Source organism: Copadichromis virginalis, linkage group LG12, assembly GCF_057382275.1.
Source record: "Copadichromis virginalis isolate Kocher_CV1m ecotype Utaka linkage group LG12, C_Virginalis_male_GT1.1, whole genome shotgun sequence".
NCBI lineage: Eukaryota > Metazoa > Chordata > Actinopteri > Cichliformes > Cichlidae > Copadichromis > Copadichromis virginalis.
The window spans coordinates 7676335-7691061 of record NC_140629.1 but is presented as its reverse complement, the minus strand read 5'-3'; the positions used below and the strand labels follow the sequence as shown (position 1 = coordinate 7691061).

The window sequence follows — 14727 nt, the reverse complement described above, 5'->3', positions numbered from 1 at the left end:
TCAGTGTTTAGAACTGTGAAGAGAATATGTTCCCTCTGATTTTAGTCTATTGTCTTTTTATCCTTGTAGCTAGAATTTTCGTCTTTGTTTTGCGTTTTCCTCCCTCTCCCATCACTACCTTCTGTCTTCTTTTGTCCTTCTACGCCACATCACCTGCTCAGTCTTTTAGCTTCTGTGACCATGGATTAGTCTAGAACTTGCACACGGCTGTACATACAAAATCATACTATGCTTATAATTATTTAAACTTTGATTAACTGATTTAATCCAGTCAGCAGAGAACACTATTGATTCGATTAGATATTGCACCATCTGGTCTATTGCATAGTTTGAAAAGAATGTCGTGTGAGCAAATGTATACCTTTCAATATATTTGAAACTTTTTTTATATGCTTGCTTTTGATTTTGACATGTTTGTTAACTTCATGTTTCCAGTACACACTCGGTTATTTAGAGTGCGTTACCGAGCAAGGCTGTGTCAACTTCCTCTCATGAATGCCACACTACCTATTAAAGTTTCAAGAATACAGCATTTATATTTCAAATGTTAATAATAAAAAAAGGCTGGTAATGCTGCAGCCCACTGTAAACATTTTCATTCTCAACATACACGTCTTTGAAGCGATCACACAAATAATATTGGGAGTCGGGTGTTTAAAGACCAGATGTGCAAAAATGAGGTGCACTCTGAAGATGATCCCCCCCATAATTCTGCCTACATATCGAGTCATAACTAGACATCGTCAGCAGTTGCAGAGAGGTTCTGAACATTAAGTTTATGGGCTCCTCATTATTTAACATGTTAGGGTCTCCCCACAGCCCAATGAAATTTTGATGGCAGTATTACAGCTAGTTTGTTGGCTCTTCACTCCTACTCACTACTTAGGCAGATGTAAATGTGTAAGAGATGTCTCTTTGGACAGACCCATGTTTCACACAGGAAAAGATACTAGACTAATCCACCTTTCTGCTCTGATATGAATTCATATTCGATGTGATCTTCCAAAGAGTCTGATCAGAGAGCACTGGATGTTGGTTGTTGCTGTTGTTACAGGCCTCTGTCTGGACAGGCCCAGGACTGCAGTGGTGCAATGATCTGCCTAAGCCATTTCCTGCCTTCCCATCTACATAGTGTAAAAAACAAACATTCCTGTAAATAAAGACGGCTGTCCAACAACTGTCTTCCCAGCGACAATGCTATTGACCATAGTCAGATGCTCCACTGATTAAAAATTGATCCATTTTGAAAAATCTAATCAACTGAATAGGTTTCCTTCATACGTGGGGTGGGGTTAGGTGCTTTTGTTGAGGGGGTTGCAGAGGGGGGGGATTGAGCAGCTGCTGACACAGGGAGGGAGACCTGTTATTAACCCGTGCACCTCCATGCAGCCCCGTGCACCCTGATCCCCACTTCACCTCCCCCTGCGCCCCGGGACCAGACAGGGACCAGACGGTCTGAATTATTCAGCAGTCTGAGAGAAGCTCCGGCCACTTGGCCTATTAATGCCTGACAGTAGAGGCTAGTGGCTCTAATGGCCAGCCTGGAGAAGCCCCAGTTCCCAGTGGATGCAAGTAGGCCTGCTAACGCTAGGCTTCAGGGGATGTGAGAGTGAATTCATCAGAGGCCGAGGTCGCGGCAGGTTAATGATGCCGCACGTCTAGACGGACGCTGGACTCACACCCTGCCCAAAAGGCAGCGGGGAATGGGGGTGGGATGCAATAATATTTTTATCTTTGAAGGAGAACCAGCACTGCAATATTAAGTCTTGAGGCTTATTTATGAAGGAGCGGCGTTGTTGACTTTGGCCATGATCCGCAATTGACTTGAGGGTGTCCCTTTAAAAATAACAGAGAACAATGAATATCTCCAATCCCGCTGATATGACTCGGCTTCATGTTATGTTCTGGTAGTCCTCCTGTTATTTAGTGCTAAATGAAAAGGAAGCATGAAGAGTAGCATTTATCACAAATGGATAAAATGTACAGACGTAGCTGAACAACGTTCATAACAGAGAGATCAAACAACTGTCAGCACAACCCAACTCTGATTACTCACTAACCCTTATCATCATTGCACAAACAATGCCAACAGCTGGAGAGGCCCCTCAACTCTAACACAAAGTCACTCTGTAATCAGGGCATCTCCCCCAGAGAGAAAAGGGGATGACGCTCAGGGTGCGACTCATTTGGGAGCATCTCAGCTGCCATGTGCTCCATCACCGTGGTGATCGTATGCATCCGCTCGATGCCTCGGAAGATGTAAAAAAAAAAATAAACGCAGGACCAATGAAAGATATTACCCCCTGGGTGCAGCGTGGAGGATCCAGTCAACAACTGCCGAGTATATGATCCGTGTGGCGTCTACCTGGAGATTCCTAATAGAGGAAGCTCTCAGACAAACAGTAATCATTTTTGCACTCAGTCATCATTCACTGTGAGGACAAACACATTATGAAGTCCAGGCAGAGAGGCAGAGGAAGGTATTCTTATTATCATCCACTAGAGATTTATACACTTCAAGGTTGAGTTCTTTGAGTGAGTGGGCTCGATCAGTCTGATGAAGTGCAATGAGTTTAGCCTTCAGTGGGTACTATATGTACCTGACTGTATGGCCACACAGCAGAAGCTCTTCCCTTATTCAGGATGCCAAGCGCTATTACTGTTGAGGTCAACATCGCTGCCATGATTGTGCCAAACCAAGGGCATCCTGCAGAAGGCTACCGAGGGGACACAGACACACTCCGCGCCCATTTGCACAAATGTAATTTCCCACCATCTCCCCTCACTCAAGGTGACCAAGCACATAACTCAGAGACCCATGTGAGATGATCCTGATGGACTTGTCGCAGCAGAGAATGGCTTGCATTAAAACAATCTTGCCAAAGCATGCAGAAAAAAAGCTTCTTCAAGAAACTGTGAGCGCAAACAGAGGAGCAAAGCAATTATTTTGCTTGGCCAGAGCTAAAAATCATATGCTTATCATACAGAAAGCCTGAATTGCAGTCTAAATATTGGTACTGCATTAATAGTCAATTGGATGATTTCCATAGAGTGTCAAGCGGAGATGAAAGTAATGTAAAGATATAAATTCCTGTGAGGTCTGTGCAGACCTCCTGCAGTGAAGGAGAATGAGAAGACTGTCCACTTCACATGCATGTCCTCTGATTTGTCCCTCCTCCACCACCACCTTAGCCACATTCCAGTTCCTCAGGCATACTGCTCCTCCTGCCGCATACAGCAAAAGCCTGGAGCAATGTTTAGCTAAACCTGCTGGCCTACGTAGGCAGTGAGAGTCCCCAGAGGGCTGAACAATCAGACAATTTCAAGATCATGAAGCATTAAACCAATTCCGGCAGGGTACACTAATTAAACAGCCGAGCCCGGCACAGCCAACCAATCCCCACAGAGCAATTAAATCCATCCCCTCTAAAACACTGTGGAACCTGTCTGGGGAAAACTGCCGAGAAGTGAGAGAGCGAGAAAGAGGGAGAACGATAGAGTGTGGGGGGAGTGAGGGGTAGGAGGAAAATATCATAAAATTCATCTGGAAAAAAAAAGAGGAAAAAAAAACTATAGGGGGAATGCAGCAGGAGGCTAACAAGGGAAATTGAAAAAAGCGAGTCTCAATTCACTTCTTTGTTCTTTCCTCTATTTTTTGTCATTAATATTCAAAATGTCTGCCTTTATTCTCAGACGAGGAGGTGTGTGTGCGTGTGGGGGGGGTGACCACATTTAAATTCAAAAATAGTGACCCTGTTGCGATCAAAAGTTGCATATTTAATTAAGATTACAAGGTCTGGAAAGCACTCGTGAGACTGAAGGGAAAGACAGAATAGCCTCAAGGCCTATATTACACACCGGCAGAGCTGCTAACACAGTTGCAAACCCTAATCAATACCCCGATGCTCTCCTCCACGAAAGTAAATGAACAGGTGACAATGGAAGCATGACATCACTGGGCTTTTCAGGGAACAACAAAGCTTGAGAAAGTGAGAGGCAGGAAGCAGCGGAAAGATTGAAAGTGATTTCTGGGTAGCTCCCACACGCCAGGAAAAAAATGCATTTGTTAACCTGTATAATTGCCGATATTAATAACTTGTGATTAAAAAAAAGAAAAGAAGGGCAATCTCCTTTCCCAACAATCTTATGGTTAGGTGAAGCAAATTCTCCCACTGTTTACCCATTTCTCCAGAGTGGCTCGGACAAAGTGCAAGTGTATTTTGGCGGTGCTGAAGAGGAGCAGAGAACACCACAGGGGTATGACTCTGGTGGAAGCAAACCAGAGGTGTGGACAGGGAGGCAGACCTGCTCTTTTCTCTCCCCCGACTGAGGCGACGTATAAATCAAGAGCCGAGCTTCACGTCTCCACTTCCTGTTCCTCTCCATTAAAAATGATAAACTGTACCTCTTGAAGCCGCTCGCTCGCTTTAGGGTCCCGGTCTGCACCTTCCTGGTGGAAGAAGCGGGCAGAGTGCGCGGCTCAGATTTATTCCATCCCCTCCCATTGTTGGAGATGAATAAGGGAGTAATTAACTGTGTGGGGGTAGCAGCTGCACAAAGACGAGACCGGCTAACACAACAAGCCCGATCCATCTGCTTTTGCTATAACACACCTTTTGTGTTATTTTGATAAATAAGAGCACATCTGCTTAGTAATAACAAATGCTGCTTTAATACTCAAAAGACTGTCTTTCGTGGTTCTTCTCTCTTCCCACTTAAATGAGGACAAATGGGCCTTACAAATCGGTGGCATGCGTAAGACTAGTATTCCTCCAGTCTGGTAAACACACTCTGAGCACTGGCACATAATGAGAGTGGCTGAGATCCCCGAAGACAACCTGGAGAAGGTTAGTGAAGCATTGATCTCATGAGTGCGCGCCGAGCTCAGGGGCACCCTTCACACCACGCAAACCCACGTTACCAGACAACCAGCATCAGAACACAGAAAACCTGGCAGCTGCACATTTGGAGGGTTAAAAAACAAAACAAAAATGTGTTTTTTCTTCCTTCATGAAGGACAAAATGGACAATAGGGGAATAAACTACAGCAACTGAAACCCTCCCAAATACAGCTGAGGCACGTTATTTAGAGAGATGGAGACACAGAGAGAGCGAGAGAGAGAGGGCAACAGGATTCATTGTAAGCCTAGTAAAATGAACAAGAAAGGACTGCTGCTCAATACGTCTGCAGTGGCGTCAGACAGTCAAAACAAATAAAGCCAAGGCCGCGGTGGAGAAACGCAGCTCAATATGGACTTACTGGGCAGGGGACTGGCTGTCAGCAGGGAGAGGACACAGCTTTATACCAATGCCGATGAGCCATTAGCTCTCTCCTCGCGATGCTTCCGCCTGCCTCACTGCGAGCGAAGAAGAGGCTGCCCTACCGCCATGGAGCCATCCTCCAGCACACTAATGTGTCCCTGAAGTTTTGTTAAAGCTGGTTATTTACTCCTGCAAAACAATTGCTCCAGCCTAGGGGCAGCAGTATGAAGAACACACTGCTATGAAAAATCTGGCGTCTCTTGCTATGAAGCACTGTCAACTACCAAGGGGGTGTTCTTGTTGAAACATTGGAAGTACTGTGGGTTTTTTTTATGTTTTTACCCACAATACCACACGAGAGAAAACAACTAATATGCATAACTTCAAGAAGGTAGCAAATTACAACACAGGTAAATGGAAAAAAATCTTAGTAGTCATTAGCCACAGTAATTTGGGATCAGTGCTATGAAATCATGTGCGAGGTATGTCAATTTCTGTTGCTGTGACTGAAAAGGGTCTACTCACATAACACACACGCACACTCGCATGTGCACACGCACACACTTTCTCACTTACCTCTAGTGGTATCTATTCTTGGAGATAGGGAAGAATCAGAGACTCAAAACCTGAGTGAATAAAAGCAAACCTTTCTTTGGTAGAAAATACTTCCAATAAAAAATCCATTAAAAAAATTACAAATCACTCAGGGAAATATTGTGTTTTCTAAGCCCAACCTTAGACCACCATACCTCCATACTACAGTTCTGCATCACACAGCATTTCAGTCGCTGAGCGCGGCGCCTCATAAAATTTGTCACAATCCTCTAAGCGAGGTTGAGGCAAAAAAAAAAACATCTGGCACAAGTCATTTAACAATAGTGTCATTACATAGTTTGTCCAGCAGAGCAACCTCAGATCCATTATTTAAAACGCTTCTTTACTTTCAGTACTGCAGCTGCCCTCACAAATGACTCCCAGCAAACACGCCTGAAACAGACAAATCATCTCCAAAACTGGTCAAAGTATGGCACCAAAAACACGACCACAGACACACGGATGTGGACGTCTTCACCACGAATAACATGTCCAGCCAGAGAAAGCAAGAAATACCAATCAGATTAAAACAATGAAAAAATTTAATGTGTGTCTTTTTTTTTCAGTAAAACTATATATGACTGACAACTAATTTGGTTACTAAATGGTTGTGAACAGCTGTGTGTACACAGACTAGCATTAATGAGCCTGTTTATTTAAACATAGAACTTTTAAGTCATCTATGTCTGTGACTACTTGAAGTCCGGAGCCAGCTAATTATTATTCCATGTTGAAAGTTTCACAAGACTGCAAACATGCAACTGGGATATATGACTTCGTCACATTCACCACAAAGGATTGTGGGCCAGAATAGCCAGGAAGGCACGCTGACTTGCACGCTGGAAAATGCAAAAACAAAAGCATTACATATGACATACTGGGACCCGTGTTAACAATAACCATCATAATGGAAGTAGTACACCTTAACACTGGTTGACACCTGCCATAATACTACTAAAAGTGCAAAAAAAGACACGAGAGAGACTCTACCTGCACCAGAAATTTTTTTTACCCAATTCAATTGCAAACTAATAGACCGACTCCTTCGTAATGCCATTTTAACAGCCAAGATGGGAACTGACTGCAAGTGTTCACAGACCTGGTTCCCATCTTCAAAGCATTTCAAAGACAGAAAAATCACAAGTTCATTGGCTATGGTCGCGATAATTCTGGTTGTGCTGCAGTGTTCAACCACTGTTTTCCCTGTGATTGTAGCATAATTGGAGACTCTAAACTGCTCATAGGTGTGAATGCAGGAGTGAATGTGAGTGTGAATGGATGTCTGTGTCCATGTGTTAGCCCTGCAACACACTGGCAACCTGTCCAGGGACCCTGCCTCTCGCCCTAAGACACACACAGCTGGGCTGGGCTCCAGCCCCCCCCAATGACCCTGAAAAAGGATAAGCGGAAGCGAATGGATGGATGGATGGATGGATGGATGGATGGATGGATGGATGGATGGAGCATAAACAGCACATATGAAATATTTTCTGGCATATTGAAAAAAAACTGATGCTACTAACATACATACAGCATGCTAGCATCAGTACTGGAATGGTTTAGACTACAAGAATCATTAATTTCATAGTATCTCTTTTCTTGCTTAAGTGCTGTGAGCAGCGACGCACTCAGTGCTGCCAGTAGTGGCTGGAGGCTTCGCTACCGCATTGCTACTAAACGCTTTCGTACGGATGATGAAATGCGTGATTTCCAAAAGACGGAGATAAACTATGAGGCATAAAATAGTAGAGATAGATTGCAGATGTCATTTTTCTCCTCAAAGCTATAAAGACTGCGAAGGACATCACAATCAACAACACTTTATTTCCGTGGAGGAGCTATTTGAGAACGGTACTATGTTTGTAGCTGGTATTATCCAAACCTTTCATTTTACAGCTTTCAGGACATCTCAAGTTTACATAAACAGTAACATCATCACACCAGGGCTTATCAACCAAGAAAAAGAGAAACAGTCTGCAAACAGGAGCCCAAGCAAGGCAAAAATGATTGGATAGGTATGGAAATCTACTTGAAGGAAGGTCAAAGTGATTAAGCTGACATTAATGACAGGCCTAGTCTTCCTGTGAGAATGCTCACCGTAGCTGTCTCTAAACCCATTTGTCATTCTGCTTCCAACGCTGAAGCATCTGCTTTGAAGTCTCTACCACTAATGCTACACAGAGAGGTTAAACAGCTTAATGCTGAAGTCTGTTTCACTCCTCTCGCTCTCTAATGTTCCTCTCCGTTTTATGTACCGGGGGTTATGGCTCTTGGATTTCACATCTCAATTTGCCCCAGATAGTCGTGTAAAAGCTCCCCTTCTTTCTTATTTGCTTTGTTGTCACTGTCAAAAGGAAGAGAGGAGCAAGCTGAAGGATACCGAGGACCGTGACAGGCATGCCCCACCCATCGATTTACAGAAGTGGGAATAACAAAACCGCGTTAAGAAATGTTTATATGAGAGGCGAGCACAAGTGAGCTGGCTTTTACATTTGCACTTAATCTTGCAAAGATTTGAAAGACAAGTCTTGAAAAATGAGCTAATGAGCACTTTTAGCAGCCACCGTGGAGGTCAGCTTCAAATCCTTTTACATCAATCGCGGTATGTGAATAAAATGATACAGCCATTATGATAAATAAAACAAGATCTGAGGCGCTCTGGACTTACTCTCCACTAAAATGAGATTATGGTGACGCATGTGACATTAACAATATCTGCAAACAAATATATGAAAGCATGAATGAAAGGGAGACAGAGACCGATTTTCACAGCCAATTTGAGATTGCAGGGTGTGTGTGTGTGTGTGTGTGTGTGTGCGTGCGTGCGTGCGTGCGTGCGTGCGTGCGTGTGTGTGTGTGTGTGTGTGTGTGTGGAGGAGCTACTGGCAAACAGCACACAGAGCAGGCTGGCAGCGGAGGCAGCCAGGCTCACAGGCTGCAAAGCAATTTCACTGTTTGGCAATACTGTTGTCTCTGTGTGTGGATTAGAGCTGACACCAGAGCAACTGAGTCATGCTAAATGTAGTACAATCACAAGCTTTTGTTCCTGATCTAAAACCCCGCTGCCTCTTCGATTCATGCAAGAGACTTTGGAAACAACGCTGAGAAACGTTAACAAATAAGCAGAGTATTATTTCACCATATGAGCACAGCGTTGCGACATTACTAAAAAAAAAAAAAAGCTCAACAGAGGGATTACAGTGACTGGTAGTAAAGGCACAGAGCCCAAGTTTGCTGAAGGAAAATCGAATTGGCCTTTTAAGTCTGCTTTGACGATAGCCTTTTCTCCGACTTCTCAAAGGGCAATTAAAGGTAACATTATGTGTGATAACTAAACAAACCGTGACTGTAATCAAGCTGCATTTCCACCTGGTTTCACCACGGCTTCTCATCGCCAGACCATCCAAAAACACTCTCTTACTCCTCAGGTACCACACTGGCCCAGAGTTGCTTCTGAGCCTGGCAGGACCTGGCAGGACAGACCCTGACCCGTCCTTTTCATGCTCGCCCACGGAAATGCCATCTGGCTGGTGTGAATGATTACCACAGCAACGGCCGGGTGACCTGCAGCCAGCAGGAACCAAGGTCACTCCACCTCAGCACTTCGCACTTTCCCTGCCCTCTTTTCATCAGCCTGCAGGTGAATTATTCATCCTGTGCAACTCAAGAGGCACAAATCCACTGCACAAACACTGAAAAAAAAAAAAAAAACGCACACTCGGTTTACTGATATAATAACTTGTAATGAGAAAATAAATGTTCCAGTGTGAACTGTTCAAATAAATAGCTTGCAGTTGTACTCTGCTAGAGCAAAAACTCGGGTTCTATATGGGAATAGATGGCGAAACGGCTGTAATGATTTTACATTACCGGAGCTGCTTTCTGCAGGATAATGTGATCAAATTTGTGGAAAAATATTAAAGGTTTCGGGGTTAAAAAAAACGAATAGAAGAAGAAAAGATTAATTTTCAACACGGCCACAACTTTCATCACATGCATGCGTGCAATGAGTTTTAACACTCTAATGAGTGAAAGTGAATGTGCACCTATCACAGGTACTAAAATACAAGACAGGTAGCAACATATGGATCTCAGCTTAGTTGCAGTCTAACACACCTGTATTTCTGCCTTTGCACACAATGACCTGTTTCCACCTGATTGGCTTATTGTTTATAATATGCACCACATACTTATAGTTCAAATGCCATCTACCTTCAAGGCATTCACTACTAGAGGTGTTATTTATTAATAAGCTGATAATAAACGTCCTGAAAGGGATTTACTACGTTATAGCAAAAGGTGCCTCATTAACAAGTATGAGTTAACACTTTTCTACAGGTACCATGAATTTAACTTGTACAGCTGGTTATTATAAGCCTTATTATCATCAGTTACCGAATGGGGGCTACCATTTTTTATTATATACCGCCACATTAGTACTCCTGACTGAGGGCATCCTTAAGGGGCACTTTACATTTAGCTCCTCGCCTACTGAGACGCATTTAATAATAATAAATATATATATATATTGCATGTATACGTCTATCATAAATCTGGTGCCGTGGTGACATGGTGAGAGCCAGCAGGGAGGACGCTGCATGAAGCCGCCAACAACAATAGCTCCCTCGCCCCTCTGGATCCCCAGCCTGGATGTGTGAGAGGTGTCCAGCGGCCGGGAGCTGGAATAACACTCGACCAACCGGAGAGCCACTAAGATCTGATTTCTGCTCCTCGGCAGGCTTTTCCGACAGAGCCGGACTGCCATGCCCCTGTCATCTCTCATGTTACAGAACATCAGTCAAACGGCAGAGACGGTGCCCTTGCGCCGGCCGAGGCTGATTTACAAACATTAGCGGGGAATACAATTACACAGCTTCCCCCGGCCGAGCAGCCCTATGCGGCTTCAGGATGGAGAGAGAGAGGGGGGAGAGGAGAGGAGCAGGGGTGGGGGGCGGAGTGGACACTGAAAACAGCGTTTAGCTTTCCTCAACCTTATTTCAACGTTTGCTTCCAGGACCAGGAGCGAGCTACGAGCCCGTCAGCGCCGTGCTTCATAAATCCAACTTTGAGTTTGAGTGGCTCAAGCTGTAGCCAAAGGCTACGGAGGCTGACATGCTATTTAACGGGACTACATGTTATGGCTGTGATACAAACAAACCGCTCACCTGCCACATTCTCCTCGCTATTAATCACAAACATTTTGGTGCCAGCGACATGACAGTCCAAAAATTTTTTTAAAAATTAAAAGAAAAAGAAAAAGGTCGTCTGTGAACCGCGAATAAACGCTGTGTGAATGTAGCCTAACAGTAGTCTACTGTGTCAATACAGCCCAAACACTAGTCCGCACATTAAATATTTTATCATAATAAAAATGTCCGAGCAAAATAACTAAATTAACTTTCCACGTCACACTTAAAAACTTCCCGACATGCAAATCCTTCGGAGCAGAAAATGTAAAATTCAAAGAAATGCACTGTAGCCTGCTGAAAGGTGCAGCAGCAACGCAACGACCGTCGACACAAACCGCATAAAACATTAAGCTGGGAGAAAAAGTTACAGCCTACGTCCAAGGACAGCGATTCGGAGGCGCATTAAAAGTTTCCGTACATGTAAGTACGGCTGTGCTCGTCGCGGACAATAATGAGTAAAAAAAAAAAAGAAGAAGAAGAAGAAAAGCTAATGCATAAACATCAGTGCTGTCCGCGGTGCTGATCCCAGATCGGTGTGGCACAGAAGGCTGTGCTGCTCCGCGGTCGCTCCACCGCTGATCAATGATTGAACTGAACAAAGGCAGGAGAGGGATCAATTTCTAATAACTATCAATGCAAACAGCGCTTCCTTTCGCTTCACGTCCGCCCAAAACAAGCAAACACACCCCGGAGTACAGTAGCAAGGCATACCGCTGAAAAATAAAGCGAGAAAGGTGAGAATAGCACTAACCTGCAGCCGCCGTAGATCAAATTTCTTCCAATATTGAAACATCGATCCTACATCGGCGGCCATCTTGGGGGATATTGAGGAGATTTTTTTCAGCGGCTGCAATAAATATGTGGGCTGGATTCCCCCTCGTTAAACAACGTTTACGATCACCGGTCCCACTTTTTAAAAAAAGTAACGGAGAGACTTAGCACGAGAGTCCGCACGTATGTTTGACAAGTCTGCCAACATGTCTTTTGTTGGAGTAGGAATTAAAAAAAAAAAAAGTAGAGTTGTTCTTTTTTTCTGGAAAAGTGCCCACGTCTTAAAAAAAGAAGAAAAAGAAAAAAAAAGAATAAGAACAAAATGTATCCGTGCCTCTGTCCCCGACATTAACTGGACAATTGCACTTGATTTCGCTTAGGCAAAGTTATCAATAGTGACGAAAAAGCCCGAGTTTGATCAATAGTGTCTGGAAAAGGAAAGGAGATGATGTGCAGATTAGTGGAGTTCTGGGAATTTAGCCAAGCCTACTTTTTTTTAGCGTGTTTATTACACGAGCACATGGGACTGACTAATTAGAGGCAGAGTTGCAAATTAGAATGGGCTACATTATCGATACGTGTAGTCCAACTATTATTAGAATGCCACTTATCAGTCCGCATGTCGCCTTCTTGTCGTGCAAATTAGAGCAAACTTGCGCATTATGAAACTCTTCCTCCACATTTAAAGGAAAATGTGCCCAAAGATGAACATTTCAATCATGTTTTTACGCTATTTTCCTAAATCACTTTCTGATGGCAGACAGTTACTGTCAAAAGTTCAATCTCACATTTGTTATTAAACATTCCACATGATCTACTACTTACAGTATTTTACCATATTTGGATTTTCTTCTGGATCAATTTCTATAGAATAGAAATGAGCCACTATGACTTGGTGGCTATTGAGTTTAATCGTGCATTCACATTAAGAGGAGCAAATTAGGACGTAAACGCGCTCACTGTAAGACTATAAAAACATAAAGATGGATTTTAGGAAATTGGCTCGTTTCCTATTACTGACAGCAGAATGCTGGGAAGAGTTAAACTGTCACAAAATCGACTGTCTAACTGACTATAGCAGTATATATAGAGTGCTCTTTGTCTACTTAAAATAACTCATTCCTCTGGTCTGGAGATGCTGCTGTACTGCTACAACACTGGAGTCAGGTGCTCCCCCTGCTGACACCACAGAGTCAGAAGGAAGGTTATGTGCGGATGGGCTTTCTTGCACAGGTAAAACCCAAATGGTTTGCACCACGTAGCTTCTCGCTCATATATCCCTTATATGAAAAATCAGTCCCAGTTAGAAAATTAAATTCTCTCGAGTCATAATCTAAGCACCTCCAGGGACGATGACATATTTCTCTGCCACAGACAAACACCTTAGGGGGAGAGAGAAGGGAAATTATTAAAAGTTTTGCTTATTGCATTTTATTTCTGGCTCTAGGGTGAGGCTAAAGTGATGGATTCATATGTAAGAAGGAAGGTAGTTATCAGAAAACCAGCATTCACAGTTGAGCTATAGAAAACACTGTGATTCTTATAACTCATTAGGATGTATGAAAAACGTAATGAATACATTGAGAACCAGCAGCGGTCCCAGCTTGATGATGTTGAATCGTCTTCTGTTGTCATTTTGACATATTTAGAATGCATATATATATATATATATATATATATATATATATATATATATATATATATATATATATATATATATATATGTGATTTATTCTTATTTACATTTGAGGAGAGAAATAAATCTCAGAGACACACACTTCAACAAAGGAATGAGCACAGGTGTAGACTTCAATATCTGTGTCATTTCACCCCCACCGCAATGAAAAAACAAAACAAAACCTGAAAGTAGCAGAGGAGTTACTGAGGAAGAGAGCCACGGGAACGTCACTCAGAAAAGGAATGCCTCCCAAAAAGTGTCTGTTTTTTAACCCCCAAAATACAAGAATGAATTATAAGTTAATGCAATTCTTCAAACACAGTTATAACCACCGCATGCAAACACACATATTTAAAGACACACAGTGTTGTGGTCTCAGTCAGCAGCTCTGCAGCATCTTCTGTGACACCTTAGATACAGGCAACAGCAGATGTATCTGACAGAGCAAAACAATGATCTGATATATTGTCTCGAAAAGTTGTTTGTTTGTTTTTCTTTATTATAAAATGCTGCTGTGGGCCTTTATCGTTTTCATTCAACCTGATTAGCATAGATGATATGTACATGATCTTAAAAATGAGGGGTTGATATATCAAAATGAATGAATTTATCAGTGACATAGAGGTAGCCTGATATCAGACACCCTGACTCTCATGTCTGAAAGCGCACAAGCACAGAAGACCGTGTCTAGCTTAGCAAGGATACCACTAAATGAGAAAAGCTGAGAATGATTATTTGAAAGCAAGATGGAAAGCCGCTGAGGTCCCAGCATAGGTTGAAGTGTGAGCTGCAGCCTGATGATTGTGTTTTTCTTTACATAAATAAACTAATGCAGAAAATGCACAAATTGGAGCATGAAAGTGTAAGGAAAATAAGTGTACGATGCTCCAAATTTCAGGGGAAAGGACACCACCCCAATGTGTCCTCCCTGTGAACCCCAAGCCAACAGGAGTGAGAATGAAGCCCACCTCTGATCAAGCACACTTCACTAAGTAAGGACATAAAGTTGGTACATACCCACATTCTTAGATGAATCTTTTACGTTTTCTCTGTGCACAATCGCCTGCTCACGCTAGAGAAATTCTATCTGCCAGCAGATATAATAAATTGTTTTCAATCGCAGACATTTTCCAGTGCCGGCCAGGAACACTGTTCTGGCTCACCAGGAACATATAGAGAGAGCCCAGGCTCTGCAGGGACCCAGCTGGACTTAAATGTGGCTCCAGTTGCTGA

The 14727-nt window shown here is 43.1% G+C and overlaps 1 protein-coding gene across 2 annotated transcripts in view; it reads right to left on the bottom strand.

The window, feature by feature from the left end:
* The window catches only part of cux2b (cut-like homeobox 2b), a 97938-nt gene extending 85914 nt beyond the window's left edge, over positions 1-12024 (bottom strand). Inside the window, exon 1 of one of the 2 annotated variants that reach the window (XM_085474569.1) lies at positions 11797-12024. In XM_085474569.1, the coding sequence (XP_085330695.1) occupies positions 11797-11859 (63 nt within the window). In that variant the 5' untranslated portion in view covers positions 11860-12024. Of the gene's footprint in view, positions 1-11021; positions 11573-11796 lie in introns of those variants that run through there. The other variant, XM_085474570.1, reaches the window with a different exon arrangement.
* Between the last annotated feature and the right edge of the window lie 2703 nt (positions 12025-14727).